Source organism: Rhineura floridana, chromosome 15 (assembly GCF_030035675.1).
Source record: "Rhineura floridana isolate rRhiFlo1 chromosome 15, rRhiFlo1.hap2, whole genome shotgun sequence".
Classification (NCBI taxonomy): Eukaryota; Metazoa; Chordata; class Lepidosauria; order Squamata; family Rhineuridae; genus Rhineura; species Rhineura floridana.
In genome coordinates this window covers 20,814,043-20,834,642 of record NC_084494.1, presented here as the reverse complement: position 1 = coordinate 20,834,642, position 20,600 = coordinate 20,814,043, and the positions used below count along the sequence as shown (strand labels likewise).

Genomic DNA, 20,600 nt, shown 5'->3' with positions numbered 1-20,600 from the left:
TGGGGATTCCACAGTCTACGTAAGAGCACTCTTTTCTCTCATACACTCAACCCAGTCCCACCCAGCCACCAGGCCCTATGGCAACCTATTCACCATGGCATGACACACAGTTAATGCAAAGATTTGTGAAGATGCTGCCTTCCATAAGGATAGAAAACTCCATAAGCATGAGTCCTTCAATAGCTGCAAGGGAACCAGCAAGTTTATTTATTTTTTTTAATTTTTAAACAAAGAGCACCCCAAAAACACATCAATAAGATTTTGGTCTTTGCTTTTTGCTATTTGAAAATGTTTTTATTTCATTGTTTTGTTTTGTTTTAAAAAGGAAGGGGGAGAAAGCACCACTGATTTTTTAATACTGATAAACATTATCCATATGAACAAGTGTTTCTATATATTTACACATACACCTCTATATACATAGGTCTCTGTGTACATATGTCCATAAACAGGATTCTTGTTTTATCTTGGAGGAGTATCTCGAAGCGAGCTGGAAAGTCGTTACCCTTTATAGCACTTGGATTTTTTTAAAAAAACAAAAATGCTTGCCCTTGTCAAGAGATAAGAGTAAAATTATTAAACATCCAGCAAGATGAAGCTCTCCTCCACTGCCAACATTTGGCCTCTGAATTTTCCTCCAAGACTGAAAGAGTCAATGTGTGAGTTACCTTTTCCCTTTTCTTTTTTGCATATGATTTGAGTGATGATTCACCTACGAGCTCCTGCATGAATCGGTAGAAAATAACTCCGTAGTCTCTTCCCACCCCACCTCCCCTCTAGTCAGAATTGTTTGGCTGTGGCTGATAGAGCAACAAGACACGGCGGATGGGCCAAGAGGTACCGTTTAGCAAATGCAGCTTATCTCCAAAATGAGATGTGACATCAGGCTCATCAAAAATGCAGGCATTTGATGTTAATTTCCATAAATGAAACCAGGTCTACATTTCATTAACCTCAGCATCCCCTGGAAATCCTTAGTTTCTGTTGTATTAGGTCACACCAGCCTTTCAAAATCAATTAACTCACCTACCACCTATCCGTAGATCCATACTGCATATACCTCACTCTCCATTTTATTTGACTGTGCCCATATATGAATGTAGCCAATGGAATAAAGGCTGTGGAATCCAGTGTGCTGCTCTGCCTTCAGCCTGCCATTTCCCGATGAATGGCATTGACACAGAGGTGATGGATCTGTGTCATGCTGTTTTTTTAAACTCACTATCTCCTTCTATTTCTGCATTAGCTGCATTAAAAAACCTTTCCAATTACATTTTTAGATACATATTTTCTCTCAAAATGTGTTTAAATGTGTGTTTTCTTTCAAAAGAAAATGTATTTAATTGCATATTTTGATACATTTAAACTTCTGATTAGGGCATCGTTTGGAGAAAGACAAAATCCAGTGGACACCTAAATTCTCATTTACACGTGAGTCTGAGCGGTGCAGATCAAGTACTTCTGTGTAGGAATTCACAGAGGCAGAATTCCTCAAGCATTCCTAAGCCACAAGAGAAAAGACTGTGGCTATTGGCCCCTTCTTAAGGTGGAATAATAATGAAATTTGATGATGATGATTTGGAACTCCCTTCCCAGGGAAAAAAGTATGACTTTCTTACAGTGGGCTTTTAAGGAAAAACTGAATATATATTTTTCCAGTCCGCATGTTGGGTTTGGAAAAAAATGTTTCCTCTACTGATAGTTAAATTGCCTTTTTTTTTTTTTTGCAATACTACCATATATATCCAGGCATTTGTTTTAATTACATTATGTTGTGCTGTTCAGCCGCTGTTGCTTCTGCTGTTATTATTAATTGCAGCTGGATAGATAACATTACATTATTTAATTCTCTCTCTCTGTTAGGGACGTGCTAGAATTCCATCCAATTCAGATTTTGTACCAAATTTTCCATTAATTCTCTTTATCATTGCAGATTAGATTTTTATGTAGCGATTTTCTACAGCTCTTTTTGAAAATGGATTTCTTTTTTTAAAAATCCATCTCTAAAATATTGTTATTAAGAACAATAATTTTATTGATTATTTCCTTTCATTTACTGATATTTCCTTTCAAAATAGCAACATTTCCTTTAAAATTATCGATATTCCCTTTAAAAAATATGAATATTAATATCTTTTTTTTGTGAGGGAAAAAACAAATTGGTAAAAGTAGTGGCTAGCAGACACAGAAAAAACTCAAATTGATACTAGCCTGTTAGGTTGATGGAATGCTTTTGAACTGGCACCAGCCAATGGATCCTATCCGCAGTGTGTGTGTGTTTTAAAGCTATGTTTTAAAGTTTGTGTTGTGAAGCTAACTCGAGCATAAACTCTGGAAAAGTGAGACAACAATATTTTAAATAAATAATTTAGGTACACATACTCAACTACAAAACACATGCTCAATCTTATTTGTTTTGAAGGTAGCAGGCGTGCAGTAATAATAAGTAATCAACAGATCCTTGGGAAAACTCATTGTTCCTGGACCTTTCTGAAGAAAGGTTGGACTTTCTTGCACTCTCCCCTTCCCACCAATTCACCCATGAGCCTCCTGCCTCCTCACCCCCACTCAATGCAAGCTTCCACTCCCTTCCCCATTTGGTGTTGGTATAAGTAGACCTGGGAAATGCAAGTTTCCCAAGAGTAACTGACATTTGAAAATCACACTTGCCAGATTTCCCTGGTTCATTTGTATCTGGTATGCTGAATAAGCACTGGAAGGGAAAGAGGTTTCTCTCCCTCACTCACTCCTGCTTCCCACCACCAAAGCTGCAACAGCCATCTGTAGATAAGTGGGTGGGAGGAAACGGGAAGGGACTTAGAAGATCATGGGTTGGTGTTAGGAGAGGATGGGTGGGGAGGATGGGTGGAAGGCGTTGAAATATTAGTTGGCTCAGACTTTTATCTGAACCACAGAAGAATTACAGGCTCACAATGTTTGCGGTGAGCATTGCAAGGTTCATGTTGTAGAGTGAGGAACAAAATTACAATATCTGTACAGACAACTGCTTCCCCTTTATAATAGAGAAAAGTAAAGAAGGGAGAAGTGGCCAATTCTACTTGCATGTACCCTTCAAGAACTGATGTGCCTCACATGCAGTGAAGTTCATGTGCCTGAGTGCAAAATGAAGCTACTCTTTTAAAAATAAAATAAAAAAATTAAGCACCTCTTAAAACACATTCATCAGGGGACTTCAGAGCTTCTCTTCCTCAGTGTTATTCTATACCACCCATCAGATTCTCTACTTGATTATCTATCTCAGTGGCAATTTTGGATCCCAACTCTAGAAAAGTTTCTCCTAAATTTCAAGTTAATCCAACAGAACCTGAAAAAGTACTGGAGCCTCTTATAGTGGTTACAGTGAAATTGACCAACACCATGATAGAGTCTGTGACTCGCCAAGATTTGCATCCAATCCCTCATTGGTTTCCTTAGCCAAGACATATACACACACACTGACAATTAGCACCATACAGACTGCCCAGCCAAAGCCAACAGTGACCACCATTGTGGTCTGTTTGATAGAACATGGCACATGAGATTTACAACATAATCTGCTTCTTCAGAGGTTAATTTCTGTATAAATTCCTTGGAAGGATGGGTTTTGTAGGAACTGTCTTGACTTTATTGAAGGCATTAGCATTTTCATACAAAATATGTTTTTCCAGTAGGATAATGAAGCAGCCCGTTACTTCTACTCAGATCACCAGGAGTCCACACACAGAGTTAAAGCTTCCAAGCATCAGCAACACGGCTAGGTGTGGATAGACAGAGCAGGTTGGACTGTGGAATGTCATTTCCAGCTAAGTATCAAACAAACATAATATGAAAAGTAAGAAATAAGAATAAAAAATAAAAAACCCAAAAGTTTCATTGTCATCAACATGTCTTCAGCACAAGAGAGCTGGATGGTTCATTTATTTCCTCTCTAAAATGAATTGCTGTTCCTTTTCCCCCCACCATACAGGTTGTCATTTTACAGGTTGGAAAACATTGCTTCAATCAAGGCCTGAACTTTTAGCATCCCTTTTAAAAATCCAGATTGCAACCGTATGCATATTTGCATAACCTCACTGCTTGAACACAGTCAGAATGACTTCTAAGTAAACATGCACAGGATTGCATTGCCAGCCTCCTTGATACAAAGTTTCCAAGGGACAGACACCCCAGTTCAGCTTTAGTCATGCATAGTTAGTTACTGGGGCTACAATTGCTTTGAGATTGTTTCAAAAGAACCTAAAAAGCTATGTTCAATTGCAGAGCAGATTTAAATTTTTTATGGAATTATTTTTTAAAAATACAAGTGCGTATCAACGTTTGCTGATGGCAAGCACCATTTTACAAGAGGCATTCCCACCAGTGTGTGAGAGAATGGGAAATTATGCTTCTGAGATTATTCTTGCTGCAACATGTGTGCATCATCAAAGAAAACAAAATATATTTCTTTACTTTTCAAAGAAAATGCCATGTGAGTGGGCACATTTGCATTTGGATGCACCTTAAGTGCAAGGGTTTAAGATCCAGAGGAGACACATGACAAAAGCAGTTTCTTTGGAGTTTACGCATGCTTGCTGCATACACTGCACTGCTCAGTGATGAAAGCAATGAATATTAGCAAGCATCCTCAAAACAGTTGTTTGACTTATATCTTGCAAACTAAATGTGCAAAGTTAAGGTTTTCTAAGCCATATGTAGGTGACCCTTTTGTGGTATTTCAGCCACTTCACATGTTACTTTTCAACTATGAGATTTAACATTTCAGGCTGTGTGAATTAACACCATGCACCATTTGAAGCTGGATCCAGCAACCAACATCCCTTCTGTAAACCAACTAAATTTACACAATGCCTGGGGTTTGGGGGATTTTTTTTTTTGCAGAATTTGGAAATCTTTACAATTCTGTATAATCTATTTTGCTTTTCCTAGTTTTGGGGAGTGGCAGGGAGTTATGCAGAGCTCTGAAGCACCAGCTCCAACCCCTGGAAATTTTATTCAGCTAAGCTTTCGCCTTCAGAAAGTTCAGCAGGCATTTAAAGTATACTTCTGCAGCCATGAAGGCTAGACCTTTGTTGCTGTTTTTCTTAATTTTAAACATGTAAATTTATGATCCTTCGCAAGCAGAATTCTGTACCACATTCTCTAGTCGTGTGAAATTGTGCCATCAGCACAGTCTTGTAATACTCTTGTAAAAAGTCTATAAAAGAAAGAATGGTGGTTCCCTTTGCTCTGAACACAGGAAGTCACATGTTGCTATTCAGAAACTAACATTTATCAGTACTGAGCTCTACATCCAGAAAAAAAAAGAAACATGCAGAGCAGCCCTTTAGATTCAGCATGTTTTTATCAGTCCCATCTTCATATAATTCCCCTACTACCTTGGTACTCGTATCCTGCATGAGTGCAGGATTGTGTCCTATGCTTTGGCTGGCTTCCCCTTAAGCTAGGAGGAACAATTTTGGTTCTTATTTTTGCACAGTGGCTTATTGAATATTCTTTGACCACTGCAGGAAAATGATATCCTAAATCTCCCTGCAGGCACTGTTGGTAGGCTGGATGCACAAGCAAAGTGATTGAATATAAAAGATGGTCAGTGCCGGGGACTTCCGGGAAGTGGTGCTGGCTGGTGGTTGTCTCTGAGGGAGCTCTGCCTCAGAGGAAGCTTTTTTCAGGTTAAAAGCCAGCCAAGAGGAATCTTGGACTGGCTTAAATGTTCTCCAAGGTATAGGAGAACCGATCAGATCTTCCACAAGACTTCGTTGAGCTGTCGGCGGCTGGAATTGATCAGGAAATTCCTGAGATAAGAAGGCAAGCCGATCGGCTGAAGACGGAGTCAGGAATTCCACGCAAGCTGAACTGGAATAAAGCGAAGCGTTTTTTCTTCTCTCAAAAAAAAACGTTCTTAACCAGCGAGCCCACTTCTGCCTAAACCTTATCATTCGGCTTAAATTACTGCAATAAAAGGGATTTGTTTATGAATCAGCAATTGAGAAACCTGGGTGAGTCATACTTTTTCTCTTTTAAATATAATTAAGGAAGAAAGAAAATATAAACAACTTATATACTTTTTTTACGACAAAAAGCTGGCTTGAATTTGGACTTTTAAAGTTTAAAAACGGATGAGAGGTAATTATTATATTTTGGACTATTTTTCTCTTTGGACTATTTCTTGTTGGATGAATCCGCTGCTCGTATATGCTACTAATTGTTTAGTCTTGGCAACCAGAATTGTTTTGCATTCTTGGAAGCAGATAAGGACTGTGTTGTGCTGGCTGGATTTCAATAATAGGCCTGGAATATTAACTCTTCTTTTTGGTGGAGGGAAAAAAAGAAAAGAAATAGACTGCCCTTAGGTTCTGAAACAGTGATTAATATTAGAAATTAAAGGCCTCTTTTTGAAAATGACAACTAAAAAAACAACCAAGGCCCAGGGGCGAAGAGGTTCTATTGATACACAGGAAGAGGATATACCCCCAGAAATGTTTCAAAAAATAATGGAAGGGATTAATGCTATAAAACAGGAAATGAAACAGGAAATGAAAACTGAATTGACAGATATAAAAGACTATATTAAAACACAAGTGGATGAGATTAAAGGGACAATTGGGCAAATAAAGGAAGATGCAAAAAATACTAAAGAAAAGGTACAAACCTTGGAGAATAGAACAGATATACTAAATCTGGAACTAGAAAAAAATTTGGACTATTTAGCTGTGACTGAAATGAGAAATAAAGAGCATTGTTTGAGATTCCGTGCAATCCCTGAGGAAACAGGTGAAGACATTAGAGATAAAATTGTTAATGCTTTAGTAAAATTTCTGGACTTGAATGAAGATAGGATGGAATTTGAAATAGACAAAGTTTATAGAATTAACTCCAGATATGCAACAATGAAAAAAATTCCAAGAGATGTGCTTGTTCATTTCGTAAAGAAGACGACCAGAGATATGGTTTTACAGCAACACTTTAAATATACCTTTAAAATTGATGGTAAGGAAATACTGGTGATGAAGGAAATTCCTATTAGACTTTTACGTAAGAGAAAAGAATATGCTTTCCTTACAGAAAAACTTAAGCAATGCAAAATTCAATTTAGGTGGGACGTTCCAGAAGGAGTGATTTTTGCATTCAGACAACAGAAATACAGACTGAATACTGTTCAAAAAGCAAGGGACTTCTTGAGAAAAGCTTCAAAAGATATGGAAGAAGATAAACTCAAAGATATGGATATAGTTCCTGGGAAACAAAGTCAACAAGGATATGCAGAGGAGGGGAAGGAAGATGATGGATCAAAAGGAGCATCAGGCAAATTTTAAAATACACGCTTAATGATGGATTACAAATACCTAACTTGGAATATAAATGGAGCCAACACGGCGCAGAAGAGAAAGAAAGTGTTTCATTATTTGAAAAAATTAAAATTGGATATAATTTGTCTACAAGAAACTCATATTCAGAAGAAAGATTCCAAATATTTGATTTGTAAAAATTTGGGTGAAGAATTTATTTCAGCTGGACCAAAAAAAAAAAATGGAGTTGTTCTCTATATTAACCCACAATTGCTTCCTAAATTGGTATTATTGGACGATAGTGGTAGATTTGTGGGGGTTGAAATTACTTTACAAGGTACAAACATTTTGATAGTGGGTATTTATGCCCCCAATGAAGATAAAACAAGGTTTTATACAGGACTTATGGAAAAATTGTCAGAGTTTTCATATGAGCATTGGTGTGTCATGGGTGACTGGAATGGGGTAATCTCACCAAAAATTGATAGGCTTTCTGAAAAAAATATCAAAGAGACACAAGGTAAATTACCGAAGATTTGTTTTGAACTCATGGAACATTTAGAATTGGTGGATACCTGGAGATATATAAATGATAATGCAAAGGAATTTACTTATTTTTCAGAAAGACATAAAACATTTTTGAGGATTGATATGATTTGGATGTCAAAAATTTTAGCGAAGGATATTTTTAAAATGGATATATTACCAAAAACTTTTTCGGACCACAATCCTGTGATATTAACTTTAAAAAAAAAAAATCTTGGATTTAGATGGAGACTAAATGAATCTTTATTACAGAATGATAAAGTAGTACAAGAATGTAAGAAGAAATTAAAGGAGTTCTTTGAATATAATTTATATAAAGGAACAAGTGACAATATTGTTTGGGATACTAGTAAGGCATTTATGAGGGGATACTTTATTAAATGTAATTCTGAATTAAAAAAAAAGAAACAACAGAAAATGCAATTAATTTTGGAAGAAATAAAACAAAAAGAGGAAGAATTGAAAAAGAATCCAGCTAAAGTTTCTATTGTAAATCAAATTAAAATGTTACAGAAGCAAGTATCAATGTTGACAGTTAGAGAAATTGAAAGGAAATTAAATTTTGCTAAACAAAGGACTTTTGAATTTGCAAATAAACCTGGGAAATGGTTAGCATATAAATTAAGAAAAGAACGTCAAAAAAATATTATTTTAAAGATACAAGAAGGAGATGAGACGCTGACAGATAATGTAAAAATCAAAAAGATTTTTCATCAATATTACTCAACATTGTATAAGTGTCAAGAAATTCCATCTGAAAAAATAGAAGAGTATTTATCTAAACAGAATTTGCCGAAAATTACAGATTTTCAGAGACAAGTTATTAATGGCCCTATTACGTCAAGAGAGATATCTGAAGCTATAAATAAAATTAAATTAGGAAAGGCGCCAGGACCAGATGGGCTATCTGCAATGTATTATAAATGTTTGGAGGAAGAACTCTTGCTACCCTTACAGTCTACAATGAATTCTATTTTGCAAGAGGGAAAGATACCGGATAGTTGGAAAAATGCTAATATAACATTAATACCTAAAGAGGACCAAGATTTAACTAAAACAAAAAATTATCGGCCAATATCTCTACTGAATAATGACTATAAAATTTTTACAATGATTTTGGCTGAAAGATTGAAAATAATATTGCAACAATTTATTCAGGAAGATCAATCAGGGTTTTTACCTAAAAGACAATTACGTGACAACGTCAGGAATGTTTTGAATGTGTTGGAATATTTAGAACAACGAAATGATAAACAAGCAGCTTTGATTTTTTTAGATGCTGAAAAAGCATTTGATAATTTGAATTGGAAATTTATGTTCCAGGTTTTGGAGCAAATGGATTTTGGAGACAACTTTATAAAATGGATCAGATCGATTTATACATCACAGAAGGCCCAGATAATTGTTAATGGAGACTTAACGGATTCATGTGAAATACAAAAGGGTACAAGACAGGGATGTCCATTATCTCCCCTTTTATTTATTCTGGTTTTAGAAGTGCTGCTTAGAGATATAAGGCAAGATAAAAGGATTTCGGGATTAAAAATAAAAAAAGAAGAATATAAATTGAGAGCATTTGCTGATGATTTGATAATTGTACTAGAAAACCCTTTGGAAGGAATTCATATATTGATGGACAAATTAAAAGAATTTGGACCGTTAGCAGGATTTAAGATCAACAATCAAAAAACAAAGATGTTGGTGAAAAATTTAACTTTAAGGGAACAGAAAGAGTTAATGGACAAGACAGATTTTACAATAGAAAAAAAGTTGAAATATCTAGGCATCATCATGACAAATAAAAACTCAAAGCTGTTTCATAATAATTACGAAAAATTATGGACAGAGATTAAGAAAGACTTGCTAAGATGGGATAAACTACAACTGTCATTAATGGGTAGAATATCTGTGATAAAAATGAATGTATTACCGAGAATGATGTTTTTGTTTCAAACAATACCTGTAATATCCTCTGATTTACCTTTTAAACAATGGCAAAAAGATATTTCTAAATTTGTATGGCAAGGAAAAAAACCAAGAGTTAAATTTAAATTACTTCAAGACGCTAAAGAAAGAGGAGGACTGGGATTACCAAATTTGAGACTTTATTTTGCTGCCTGCTGTTTAGTCTGGATAAAGGAATGGATCTTATTGAGGAATAAAAGACTATTGGATTTGGAGGGCCACAATCTGAAGTGGGGATGGCATGGATATCTATGGTATGACAAAGTAAAAGTAAACGTAGACTTTAACAATCATTTTATAAGACGTTCTCTGTTGAAAATATGGAATAGATACAAACCAAGGTTTTATTCGAAAATACCATTATGTGTCTCAAGTCAAGAAGCGTTTTATAGAAGAGAAATGTCTGGAAAAGAGAAATGGTTAACTTATCAAGAATTATTAGAAAATGTACATGGAGAATACACAATGAAAGAGAGAGAACAATTGATAAAGGAAGGATATAGTTTTCATTGGTTTGCCTATTTACAATTGTTAGAAAGATATAAAATGGACAAGAAAATGTATGGGTTTGAAATAAGTAAATCTGATTTTGAAATAGGTTTGTATACAAATGATGAAAACATAATTGCAAAAATGTATAAACTTTTATTGAAAATGGATATGGAGGAAGAACAAGTAAAAGAGTGCATGGTAAAGTGGGCAAAAAATTTTGGTCATAACATACAAATGGATCAATGGGAAAATATGTGGAAAAAAGGCTTGAAATTTACATTATGTTATAATCTTAAAGAAAATTTTTATAAAATGATGTACCGTTGGTACATGACTCCAGAAAAGCTGTCAAAAATGTATAGTAATGTCTCTAATGTTTGTTGGAAATGTAAACAACAAGAAGGATCTTTTTATCATATGTGGTGGTCATGTAAAAAGGCGAAATTATTCTGGGCACAGATAGGTAGGAAGATGCAAAAAATTTTAAAGATAAATATTCAGTCAAAACCAGAATTTTTTTTACTGGGTTTTATGGATAAACAAATAGAAAAGAAATATGGAAGAATATTATTATATATGATTACGGCAGCAAGATTATTATATGCACAAAAGTGGAAAATGGAATCAATACCAACAATGGAAGAATGGCTACTGAAATTAATGGACTTAGTAGAAATGGATAAATTGACGTGTTTACTTAGAGAAAAATCGACAGATACATTCCTTAAGGATTGGAAGCCTCTCTTAGACTTTTTGTCGAAAGATCAAAATAAAATGATGATACTGGGATTTGATGATTAATTAAGACAGCTTATGGAGAAAAGGGATTCTGTATGTACATATTAAGGGACAGGTTTGATGTATATTATATACTTATAGCTGATCTGTGACAAATCGGAAGTCAACCATTTTATTTTTATTTTTTGTTGTAGTATTGTTATGTTTTTTCTTACTTTGTTTTGTTTGTTTTTTGGAAAAATTTGAATAAAAACTATATAAAAAAAAAAAGATGGTCAGTGCCTATCACATGGCCAGAAAACTATACCCATTAGGGTTGTGTAAGGACCCCAGAGTGTCGAGAACACTGTGCCATTTCAAGGCATTGTGGAGGGGGAGGGGAATACAATTGGTGGCCACAGTCCCCCCTGGCCCCAGAGTACCCTGGATGGATGCAAAATCTGGGATATTTTGGGAAACCACAAAATGGAAGCTGCTGGGAGTGGCTGCCTAAGAAGGTAACCCTCCCAAATGGAACAGCAGTCCTTCAGATTTGTTTTGGGGTGAATGCATACCCCTAACATATTTTGCACCAAGAGTTCTCCCTTGTTTTTGTTAGTTCAATCAGTGCTTTCGCATTGTTAAACATACGGAAGAAAATGGTGAGTTTTTCAACAAGCCTTTGATTTGCTTCATGTGAGCAGCTGCTAGGGGGGAGATTTCAAAGAAGTGGAAACAAGCTGCTCATTTAACAACAGACAACTGGATCACCCACATGTTGCAGTGGCTGAAAAACTTACAAATTGCAAGTAGCAAAGTGAAAATGGTCAGCGTTAGATTTTTCTGCAGTATGGGACAGATTTGTGGTTTATGTTGGAGAGCATAGACCTGCAACTGGAATGATGGGGGCATTCCTCAGGCTCTGCGAGGAGGACTAGAATGGGAAATGGAATTGTTGCAAAACTGGAAAATCCTACCTTTCACATGCGGTTTGCAGGAATTATTAATGCTGTCTGTTTTATTTGGCCTTATTGATATGTGTAGTGCCATCCAACCGCTTTTTAAAATATAAAATGTAAAAAAACCAGTGCTTTGGCCCATAAGGGTTTTATGGGAGCAATTGCGACAACAGCTTGAGTCTTCAGTGGTGGGAGGAAAAGCGGCTCTGCAAGAAGTGTACTTACCAGGCTGAAATCCACTGCTATTGGTTAGGTTAGTGCTCCCGACCATGTACACAAGGGCAGACTGCAGCTGCCTTTCAATGATGTGATACATAGTAAAGCGTTAACAAAAATAAGTGGAGGGGATTTTGTTTTGCATATGTACTTGTCTAGAGCCAGTGTGGTGTAGTGGTTAAGGTGCTGGACTATGACCTGGGAGACCAGGGTTGAAATCCCCACACAGCCATGAAGCTCACTGGGTGACCTTGGGCCAGTCACTGCCTCTCAGCCTCAGAGGAGGGCAATGGTAAAACCCCCTCTGAATACCGCTTACCATGAAAACCCTATTTGTAGGGTCGCTATAAGTCAGAATCGACTTGAAGGCAGTACACACACACACACATGCACTTGTCTGCATCATGCAGTCCAAAAACTGGAAGCTTTGAGCATTGTAAGTAGATGGGCAGAGCCACGCTAAAAGATTGGTCAGACAAGCTTATCAAGTGTATTTCAGCAAATTAGCCTCTACCTAAACTTCTAGGTCTTCCGCCATCCCCAGCTCTGCTGTAAGTAAATGTGGAACAACAGTTTCCCTGCAAAAGAGGCTGTGAACACGCTAGTCATCAGAGCAAAGTGTTTCCATTAGCCGCACCTGGAGGGGCAATGGGTTGATCTGCCAATCAGTTGTGAAATCTCTTTGAAGCTGATTTTTTTTAAAAAATGCACTCAAGCTGCTCCCACCAGGTTTTACAGTAAAAAGAGGTGGGGTTTGATTAGCATCATGTGCTCCCCTATCAGAAGAGAGAGGTGGAGATGCGCTGAAACCGGAGGAACAGTGAGTGTGTTTCTACCCACTGATTCAATGCCCCAGAGCTGGTCAGGATTAAATACTCCTCTGTTAATTATCACTGAAATGTCTAATACACAGAGTGGGAGGTGACCAATGGAGCAAAGGAAAAGAAGGTACTGCATGTACAGCCTCCCACCAATTCTGATCTCCAGCTGCAGATGCAACATTGCAGGCTAAGGGCACAAAATGAGAACAAAAATCCCACCCACCCAACTCGCTTATGGTGGTAACCATCGTAACTGATACCTTTTCAATTCTGATTCGCCGAACCAAGCTACAGAAAGGAAATGTGGAACTATCTGTTCCCAAACATGAGGAAAATGGGATTACCTTTCCAGATAAAATAAATTCCTGTCACGTTATAGGTGACCTCTTTCCATCTCAAAACCACAGCCAGCCAGCACCCTGGGGTCTATGCTTGGCCCTTAAAGATAATGGATCTGGATTGCCATCCCACACACACTCCCACTCATCTCCACGAGTCTATCAATCCTTAGAAATACTCTATGGACAAACCTATTTGGAGGAGAGACTTTTCTGTTTAACTGCTTGCAGGTGGTGGCCAAAGCCACTGTGTGTGTCTTATGTGTGAGAGAGACAGAGTTAGCTCTAGTGGCTAAGATTCTGAAGAATGGTGGGACATTTGGGATGCTTCAGTGTTTGTGTAGCCCTCTTGAAAATGTCTTGAAAGGGCTGGAGGGTGAATACTCTGAAAAGAAAGCCCCTTCCAAAGCTTCTGCAGTTTGGAGTGGAGTATCCAGGCACAAAGACATGGTGGTTGCTACGAAATATGATCAGGCTATATTAGCCTTGGATCAAGCAGCCTGTGTGCTTTCTTCCTATTAGATAACCCCCAGGATTCACTCACTGTTGGTGTTTTCCTACAGGCAGGGGTTCCTACCAAAGGTTGGGCAGGGATAAATTCAGAAGCTCTCTTTGGAGGCCGGCATTAGGCTGGAAACAAGAAATGTATGTTTATAAACAGAGGGGGAAACTGTACAGGTCCCAGTTTGCACTTGCAGTCCATGCTGTCCCAAAGAATGATGACTGCAAATATTTTACATTGTCTCCTTCCAAGAGCTTCTTATTAGCTTTCAGAACACCAGCGAGTCCTGCTGCTTCCTTGGATCTCCTGCAGCCGAAAGATGCTGGACTTCGCTTCTCTTCCCGCTCTCAGTGACATTGGTCCCTTCAAGGCTGTGACTGGCATAATCACCAGTAGATTGAGTCTGGTGTCCTTCCTGCATATACACGTACAAACAACACACAGGTGCCAAACTCCTGGCTGGCACATACACATTGCTGTGTACATGGGATGGGTTTGTATAGACTGTGCTCTGCCAGCAGTTAGACAGGTCAGAGCAGAAGGTTAGGAGAAAAGACGAAAGTAGGGGGATGGACGATGTGGCCCCATATCTTGCTTTAAAAATAAATCACTCTTTTCCTTCTGTTTTCTTCTTTTTCTCTCTCCTCCCTCTTGCTCTTACTCAAAAGTCTTGGTGCAAAATGCATGTTTGGCACAAACCTGAAACAAACACTTGCCTGTGAACTCCTGGCAAGGTGCTATCTTGTCTCCAGGGACTCCAGGTATTCCAGGGCTATGTCATAGCAGAAGTGGTACTGTTCCTTGAAAGGGGAGGAGAAAAAGTAGAGATGAGAGCAGGCAAATGTTACTCTGAGTACGACCAACATTGGCTACAACCCATTGAAACGAATGAACATGACTCACTTAAGACCAGTCATTTCAATGGTTCTACTCTGAGTAGAACTTAGCTTATGCCTCTGAGTGCTAGTCATCGGGAACAACATGGAGAGTGGGTTATTAACCTCCTGTCCTGTGTGTGGGCTTCCCACGGGCATCTGACTGGCTACTGTGGGAAAGGGATAGGGCAATGAGATAATGCAAGCTGTTTTATACTGAATTAGAACACTGATCCATCTAGCTCATCATTGTCTACACTGACGAGCAGCAGCTCTCCAGAATTCCAGACAGGGAGTCTTCCTCAGCTCTACCCGGAGATGCTGGGAATTGAACCTGCAACCTTTTGTATGCAAAACAGGCACTCTTTCACTGAGCTATAGCCAGGGCTGTTCTTATATACTTATGGGAGCCTTTGTCATCAGAAAGGAGGGAATGCCTTACCTACCAACAGCCTGATTTCCAGAAAGGTCTAAATTAAATTTCAGCCATGTATGGGAAGAGTCATTTCCCGCAGGAAAATATGTCTTTCTCAGAGATGGGGCAGCTTTTCCCCAGGTGTTGCTGCCACTAATTGTCAAAAATAATGAAACCCTGCCTAGGAAGAGAATGATGTTATAGCAGGATGACTCCCATTAATGGCTAATTTTTCACTAATGTGTGGTTTAAGAACGTACCTATAGCCCACAGATATTTCTATCAAACTTTAAAAAGCAGGGAAATTGGGCAGCTATAGTGAATGCACCAGGGGAGCAGGAGACCTGACCTCCTCTCTGAGATTTTGTAGGGCAGTACAATAATTGTCAAAATGCAAACACAATTTGGGTTGGTCTTTCACAGTACAATACACTTCCTGTGTAGCTTGGAAGAATTTGGTAACATGTGCCTCTGAGCATATGGTGAGTGGTGGCAACACCTGCCATCTCCAAAGATGGAGAATTACATCTTTGTATGTTTGTTGGTGTTCTTCTTACTTTACTTCTTTCCTGTGTTACTAATGCTTCTACAGAGAATCTAATCTAGAAAATTTTATTTTCCTCATTATTCATCCTAGTAATCTGTGTCAAATTTGTTTTTATTAATTTCAAAGCCTTTTTATTGGTCAATGTCATATGATGGTGAAGACAACCTTTTGTGTTTCAAATTGGAGGTTATGTTCTATTTCTATTTTGGGTGCATTAACAGCTGGATCTAAAACTGCAGTTTAATGTAAAATCAGACTGATTACAATATGTTGCTACTTCAGCAATGACTCTAGCTGTTGGAAAAAAGAGGGTTCATGTTTTCAGCCTGCTATGTTTAAATCACTTCATTTAAAGCAAGGTGGGCATGGTCAATTAAAAACACAGAGCACACCTAGAATTTTGCTAGAATATATTTCACCTCCCTCTGTTTTATTTTGTGCACATTTCCCGTCAATAAATGCATTTTTGTACACATTGGTTGGGAGAACTGCATTGCAAAATTGAGAGAACTGTAAAATTTAAAGAATAGTTGTGTTTTGGTTTGTGCATTGGTTTGAGAAGTACCAGTTAGGTAGCTTCTCATTGAAATGCAAATCAAGTTGTATTTCTCTTTCATCCCTACCTTCTGCCCACCTCTGCCGGCAGAAAGGATCTGGAAGTGGCAGATTTGGGGAAGGGCCGTAGCTAAGTGGTAGAGCATCTGCTTTGCAGGCAAAAGTTCCCAGGTTCAGTCCATGGCCTCTCCAAGTAGGGTTGGGAATGTCCCCTGCCTGACACCCAGGAGAGCTGCTGCCGGTCAGTGTAAGACAATATTGAAGTAGATAGGCCAATGGTCTGATTCAATGTAAGGCAGCTTCCTATGGTGGCTGCCTGCTAGGGGTTCGGATTGCTCTAAAAGTTCTTGATTTTCAGTGAGCTGGTCAATCTGGCTCTGGGTTATACCACTTCAGATTGTGGGTGGGGACTCATGCAATGACCCACCCACCCTGACATGCCAGAGGAGCAAAGTTAGGGGCAACAACAGGGGTTTAGCAGGCTGGCAGAGAAGGCCTTGCATCCAAACTCCAAGTGTGTACATAGAATTCCAAAGCAGACGGAAATGTTTCAAGAATCTTATTTGTTTGTTTTGGGTCTGAGAAACCCAAGCCCAGAGCCTCAGGTGTGGGTGGAACATCAGAGGGGAAGAGAATCAAAGAGAGAAGTCAACTATGAGAGTGACTGAAAATACCCTAATGTTTTTGGATTAAAAGAAAAGAACTGCTTTACTTGATGGCAAAGTCGGAACGTAAAGGTTCTGTAGCAGAAAGGATATACACAGGGGCCAAATCCTCTGTGGGTACAAATCAGCAAAACGCCACTAATAGCAAAACAGACAAGATCTCATTTATTCCTGCGGCGGATCATTAAATTGAGTCTTCAGGAAACAGACTTTGCAGGTTCAGCCGAGGTTTGGGAAAGATTGTGTTCCAGATGAAAACACTAGTTTGCATTTGCTAATACCTTGCAATTTAGCCCAATAGGTTGCCCAACTCTGTGCCAGCTCCTACATTTTTTATTGCTTTTTCTTAATTCCCATCCTCTCCCTGCCCAGCCCCCTACTCCAACTGTGTTTTTAATTCCTAATGCAATCACATCCCCCTCCCCAGCACAAAAGACATTTCATTTTGCAAGGTAGACATTTGATAATCCCAACTTTGCAAATGCTGTATTTCCTCTGCTCAGTTCTGTTCCTGACATCATTCTCTCCTTAAAGCCAGAAAATAAGATTGCCGGTGTTGTGAACTGGTGTGCTTGGGAAGCCAAATGAACAGTGCCAAAATGCACCCTTCGGAGTCCCAACTCTACTGCCCTGTTTGCAAGCTGTGAAGAAGGTTTTCCTCTTTGATCATGTTCCTGGGTGTATTGTGCTATGAACAGAGGCAACATTTATATCCCACCCACTGCACCAGCAATCACACTCCTATACCTGCCCTCATCCCGACTTGGCTTTATGATGACACACTGTAACCAATAAGCACCATGGTGGCAATGCCCCTCTTGGCAGTCACCAGCAGGCAACACCATTTATTTTTTTTAGTATATTTATATAGAATGGCCTTTTGGCCATTAGAGAAGTCGTGGCAACGTGCAGGGGGTCATTCATCCAGGCACCGACTCTGTTTAAAGAAGGGTTACTCCATAGCAGAGAGCCAGTGTGGTGTAGTGGTTAAGGTATCGGACTACAACCTGGGAGACCAGGGTTCGAATCCCCAATAGCCATGAAGCTCACTGGGTAACCTTGGGCCAGTCATTGCCTCTCAGCCTCATGAAAACCCTATTCATAGGGTCGCCATAAGTCAGAATCAACTTGAAGGCAGTACATTTACATTTTTTTTACTCCATAGTGTGTTCTTAAGATTGCAGACTGTGTACACGCAATACATTTAAAACACATTTAAAGCACATCCCCTCCCAAAGAATCCTGGAACTGTAGTGTACCACTCACAGAACTACAATTTCAGCACTCTTTAACAAATGACAGTTCCCATGATTCTTTCCCATGTGCTTTACATGTATGGTGCATGTGCAGCCTTAGATCTGCTTCGCATTAGCAAGGTGGCTGAATCATGTGCCCTCAGGCCTTGCCCTGGAGCCAAGAACTCCCTTTGGAATTCCCTGCCTATTGACATCAGGCAGGCGCCTTCGTGGTATTCCTTTCTCTACCCACTCAAAAACCTTTTTTTCCCGGCAAGCCTATCCAGATACATAGATATTGATGTGTTTTAATCTTTCTTGTCTGTTGCTGTTTCAAATGGTTTAAAAATGTGTTTTGTTACTTGTTTTTAACTGTTTCATTGATAATTTTTTAAAAAATTGTAAACCGCTTAGACTTTTTTTTTTTTTACAATCAAGGGATATATAAATATTGTTAAATAAATAAATAAAAAGCCCTCAATGTGTGGCACTGTCTCACGCGTGAGGAGAATCAGAGCCAAATGCAGCCCTTTAGGCATCTATCTGGCCCTTGGAACTTTCCCCAGGCCAACCCCCCTCTCCCTAGGCCACACCCTCCACTGGCCCTGCTCCATGACCTCCTCAAGCGCCTTGAACTGTGATCATGTCTTTTGCTTGCCTCAATGGTAGCCAGTAGCTCCATGTCAGTCAGTTGAATCTGCTCCGGGTTTTAGTCCAAAATTTCAAGGAGAAATTCAGACCAAAACCCGGAGCGGATTCCACAGTCCCACTGACATGGAGCCACCAGCTGCCATTGGCTTGCCTGCCTGGATCCCTGACTTTTGTCTGGCTCTAATATAGCCTATTGAACAAAGGTAAGACTTGCATCCATTGCTGTGCCTATTTTTTTTGCCTCTGGCCCTGCTCACCACTGAAATGTGGCACTCAGAAGGTTTCCCATGATGACATGTGGCCCTTGGATTGAAAATGGTTCCCCACCCCAATTCTGTGTCATGGCTCTTATGTAGCATCATCCTATACCACCTGTTCTTCCTGTGCTGGGCTCAATGTATAACATGTCAAATTAGGGGCATGGAACAGCAGCAGTCCTGGTAGTTCCCCATGTGAGCCACCAGGCCATGGGCATAGAAGAGCCTGCTGGATCAGGCCAATAGCCCATCTAGTCAAGCAACCTATTCTCACAGTGGCCAGCTACATGCCTGTGGGAAGCTTGCAAGCAAGTCCTGAGCACAACAGCACGCTCCCTTCTTGCAGTTTCCAGCAACTGGTAGAAAGAAGCATACTGCTTCTGACTGTGGAAATAAAACATAGCCATCATGGTTTGCAGCAGAAATGTGAAGGCGCGAGGTGGAAAAAACCACAAATTAAGTTTTTCCCCCTCACTTTTTCCAGGAAAAACAACAACCCAGAAAATTAGGAAAAAACGGCAAACATCCCCCCCCCATTTTTCTGTGTTTTTTCCCCCTGGGCTTTCACATTTCTAGTTAGTAGCCATTGATAGCCTCATCCTCCATTAATACGCTGAATCCTCTTTTACAGCCATCTAAGTTGGCAGCCATCACCTCCTCTCGTGGGAAAGAATGCCCATAGTTTAACTATGCGCTGTGTGAAGAAGTACTTTTTTCTATCCTGAATCTTCCAACATTCAGCTTCATTGAATTCCCCTGACTTCTAGTGTTATGAGGAAGAGAAACTCATCTCTATTCGCTTTCTCAACACCATGCATAATGTTATGCACCTCTATCATGTCTCCTCTTACTCACTTTTCCTCTTAACTAAAGTAAAAGGTGATGGGTTTTAGTCCTGGTGGCTCCTGACAAGCATGAATCAAGCTAGAGAGAGAGTGGCATTTGGAAGGTAAACTTAGAAACTATTTGGGAAGGGACTGGGTCAATCCTAAGCCATCAGTCCTTGCTGCTATCTTTATATCTGGGGATCCTTGGATGTCCTCCCAGGGTTTTCCATGCCAACATAAAGCCCTCTTCAAATGGACGTTCCTGGTAGCCTCCTATAATCACTCCAACCCCCTGCCAGTTAAAAACAGCAAGGCTAAGTATTTCATTCCTGGTTGAGAGTATAATACCAACCCCTAATAAGGGTTCCTGCAGGATGAGAGCAAAGGTACATCTTGCCCAGCATACTGTATCTCATGTTGGCCAACCGGGGAAGCCCAGTAGCAGGTCATGAAGGCAACATCCTCTACCACAGTATTCAGCAGCATCATGATACTGAACAAGGAAGTTCCACAGAGCCATCAGAGCTTGGAAGTAATTTGTTACAAGTTACGAATTACTTGTAATTCATTACTTTTTTGAGGAACGAGTGCGTAATTCCTTTACATTTTGATTGTAATAGAACTGGGAGTAATTGTATTACTTTTGTGGAGTAATTGTAATGTTTCCAGCATTACTTTTGGGCATTACTTGGGGGGGGAGGGAACAGGGGAAGTGTTCTGCTCTGCTGATT

The 20,600-nt window shown here is 39.2% G+C and overlaps 1 protein-coding gene across 6 annotated transcripts in view; it reads right to left on the bottom strand.

Annotated features, from left to right (window-relative positions):
* Nucleotides 1–336: 336 nt before the first annotated feature.
* Nucleotides 337–20,600, bottom strand: part of PTPRU (protein tyrosine phosphatase receptor type U) — a 580,511-nt gene continuing 560,247 nt past the window's right edge. For 4 of the 6 annotated variants that reach the window (XM_061596131.1, XM_061596133.1, XM_061596136.1 and 1 more), the window contains 2 exons: nt 14,559–14,642; nt 337–3,803 (listed from right to left, as the gene is read on the bottom strand). In XM_061596131.1, the coding sequence (XP_061452115.1) occupies nt 14,580–14,642 (63 nt within the window). In that variant the 3' untranslated portion in view covers nt 337–3,803; nt 14,559–14,579. Of the gene's footprint in view, nt 3,804–13,884; nt 14,643–20,600 lie in introns of all 6 variants that reach the window. The other 2 variants (XR_009759096.1, XM_061596132.1) reach the window with 2 other exon arrangements.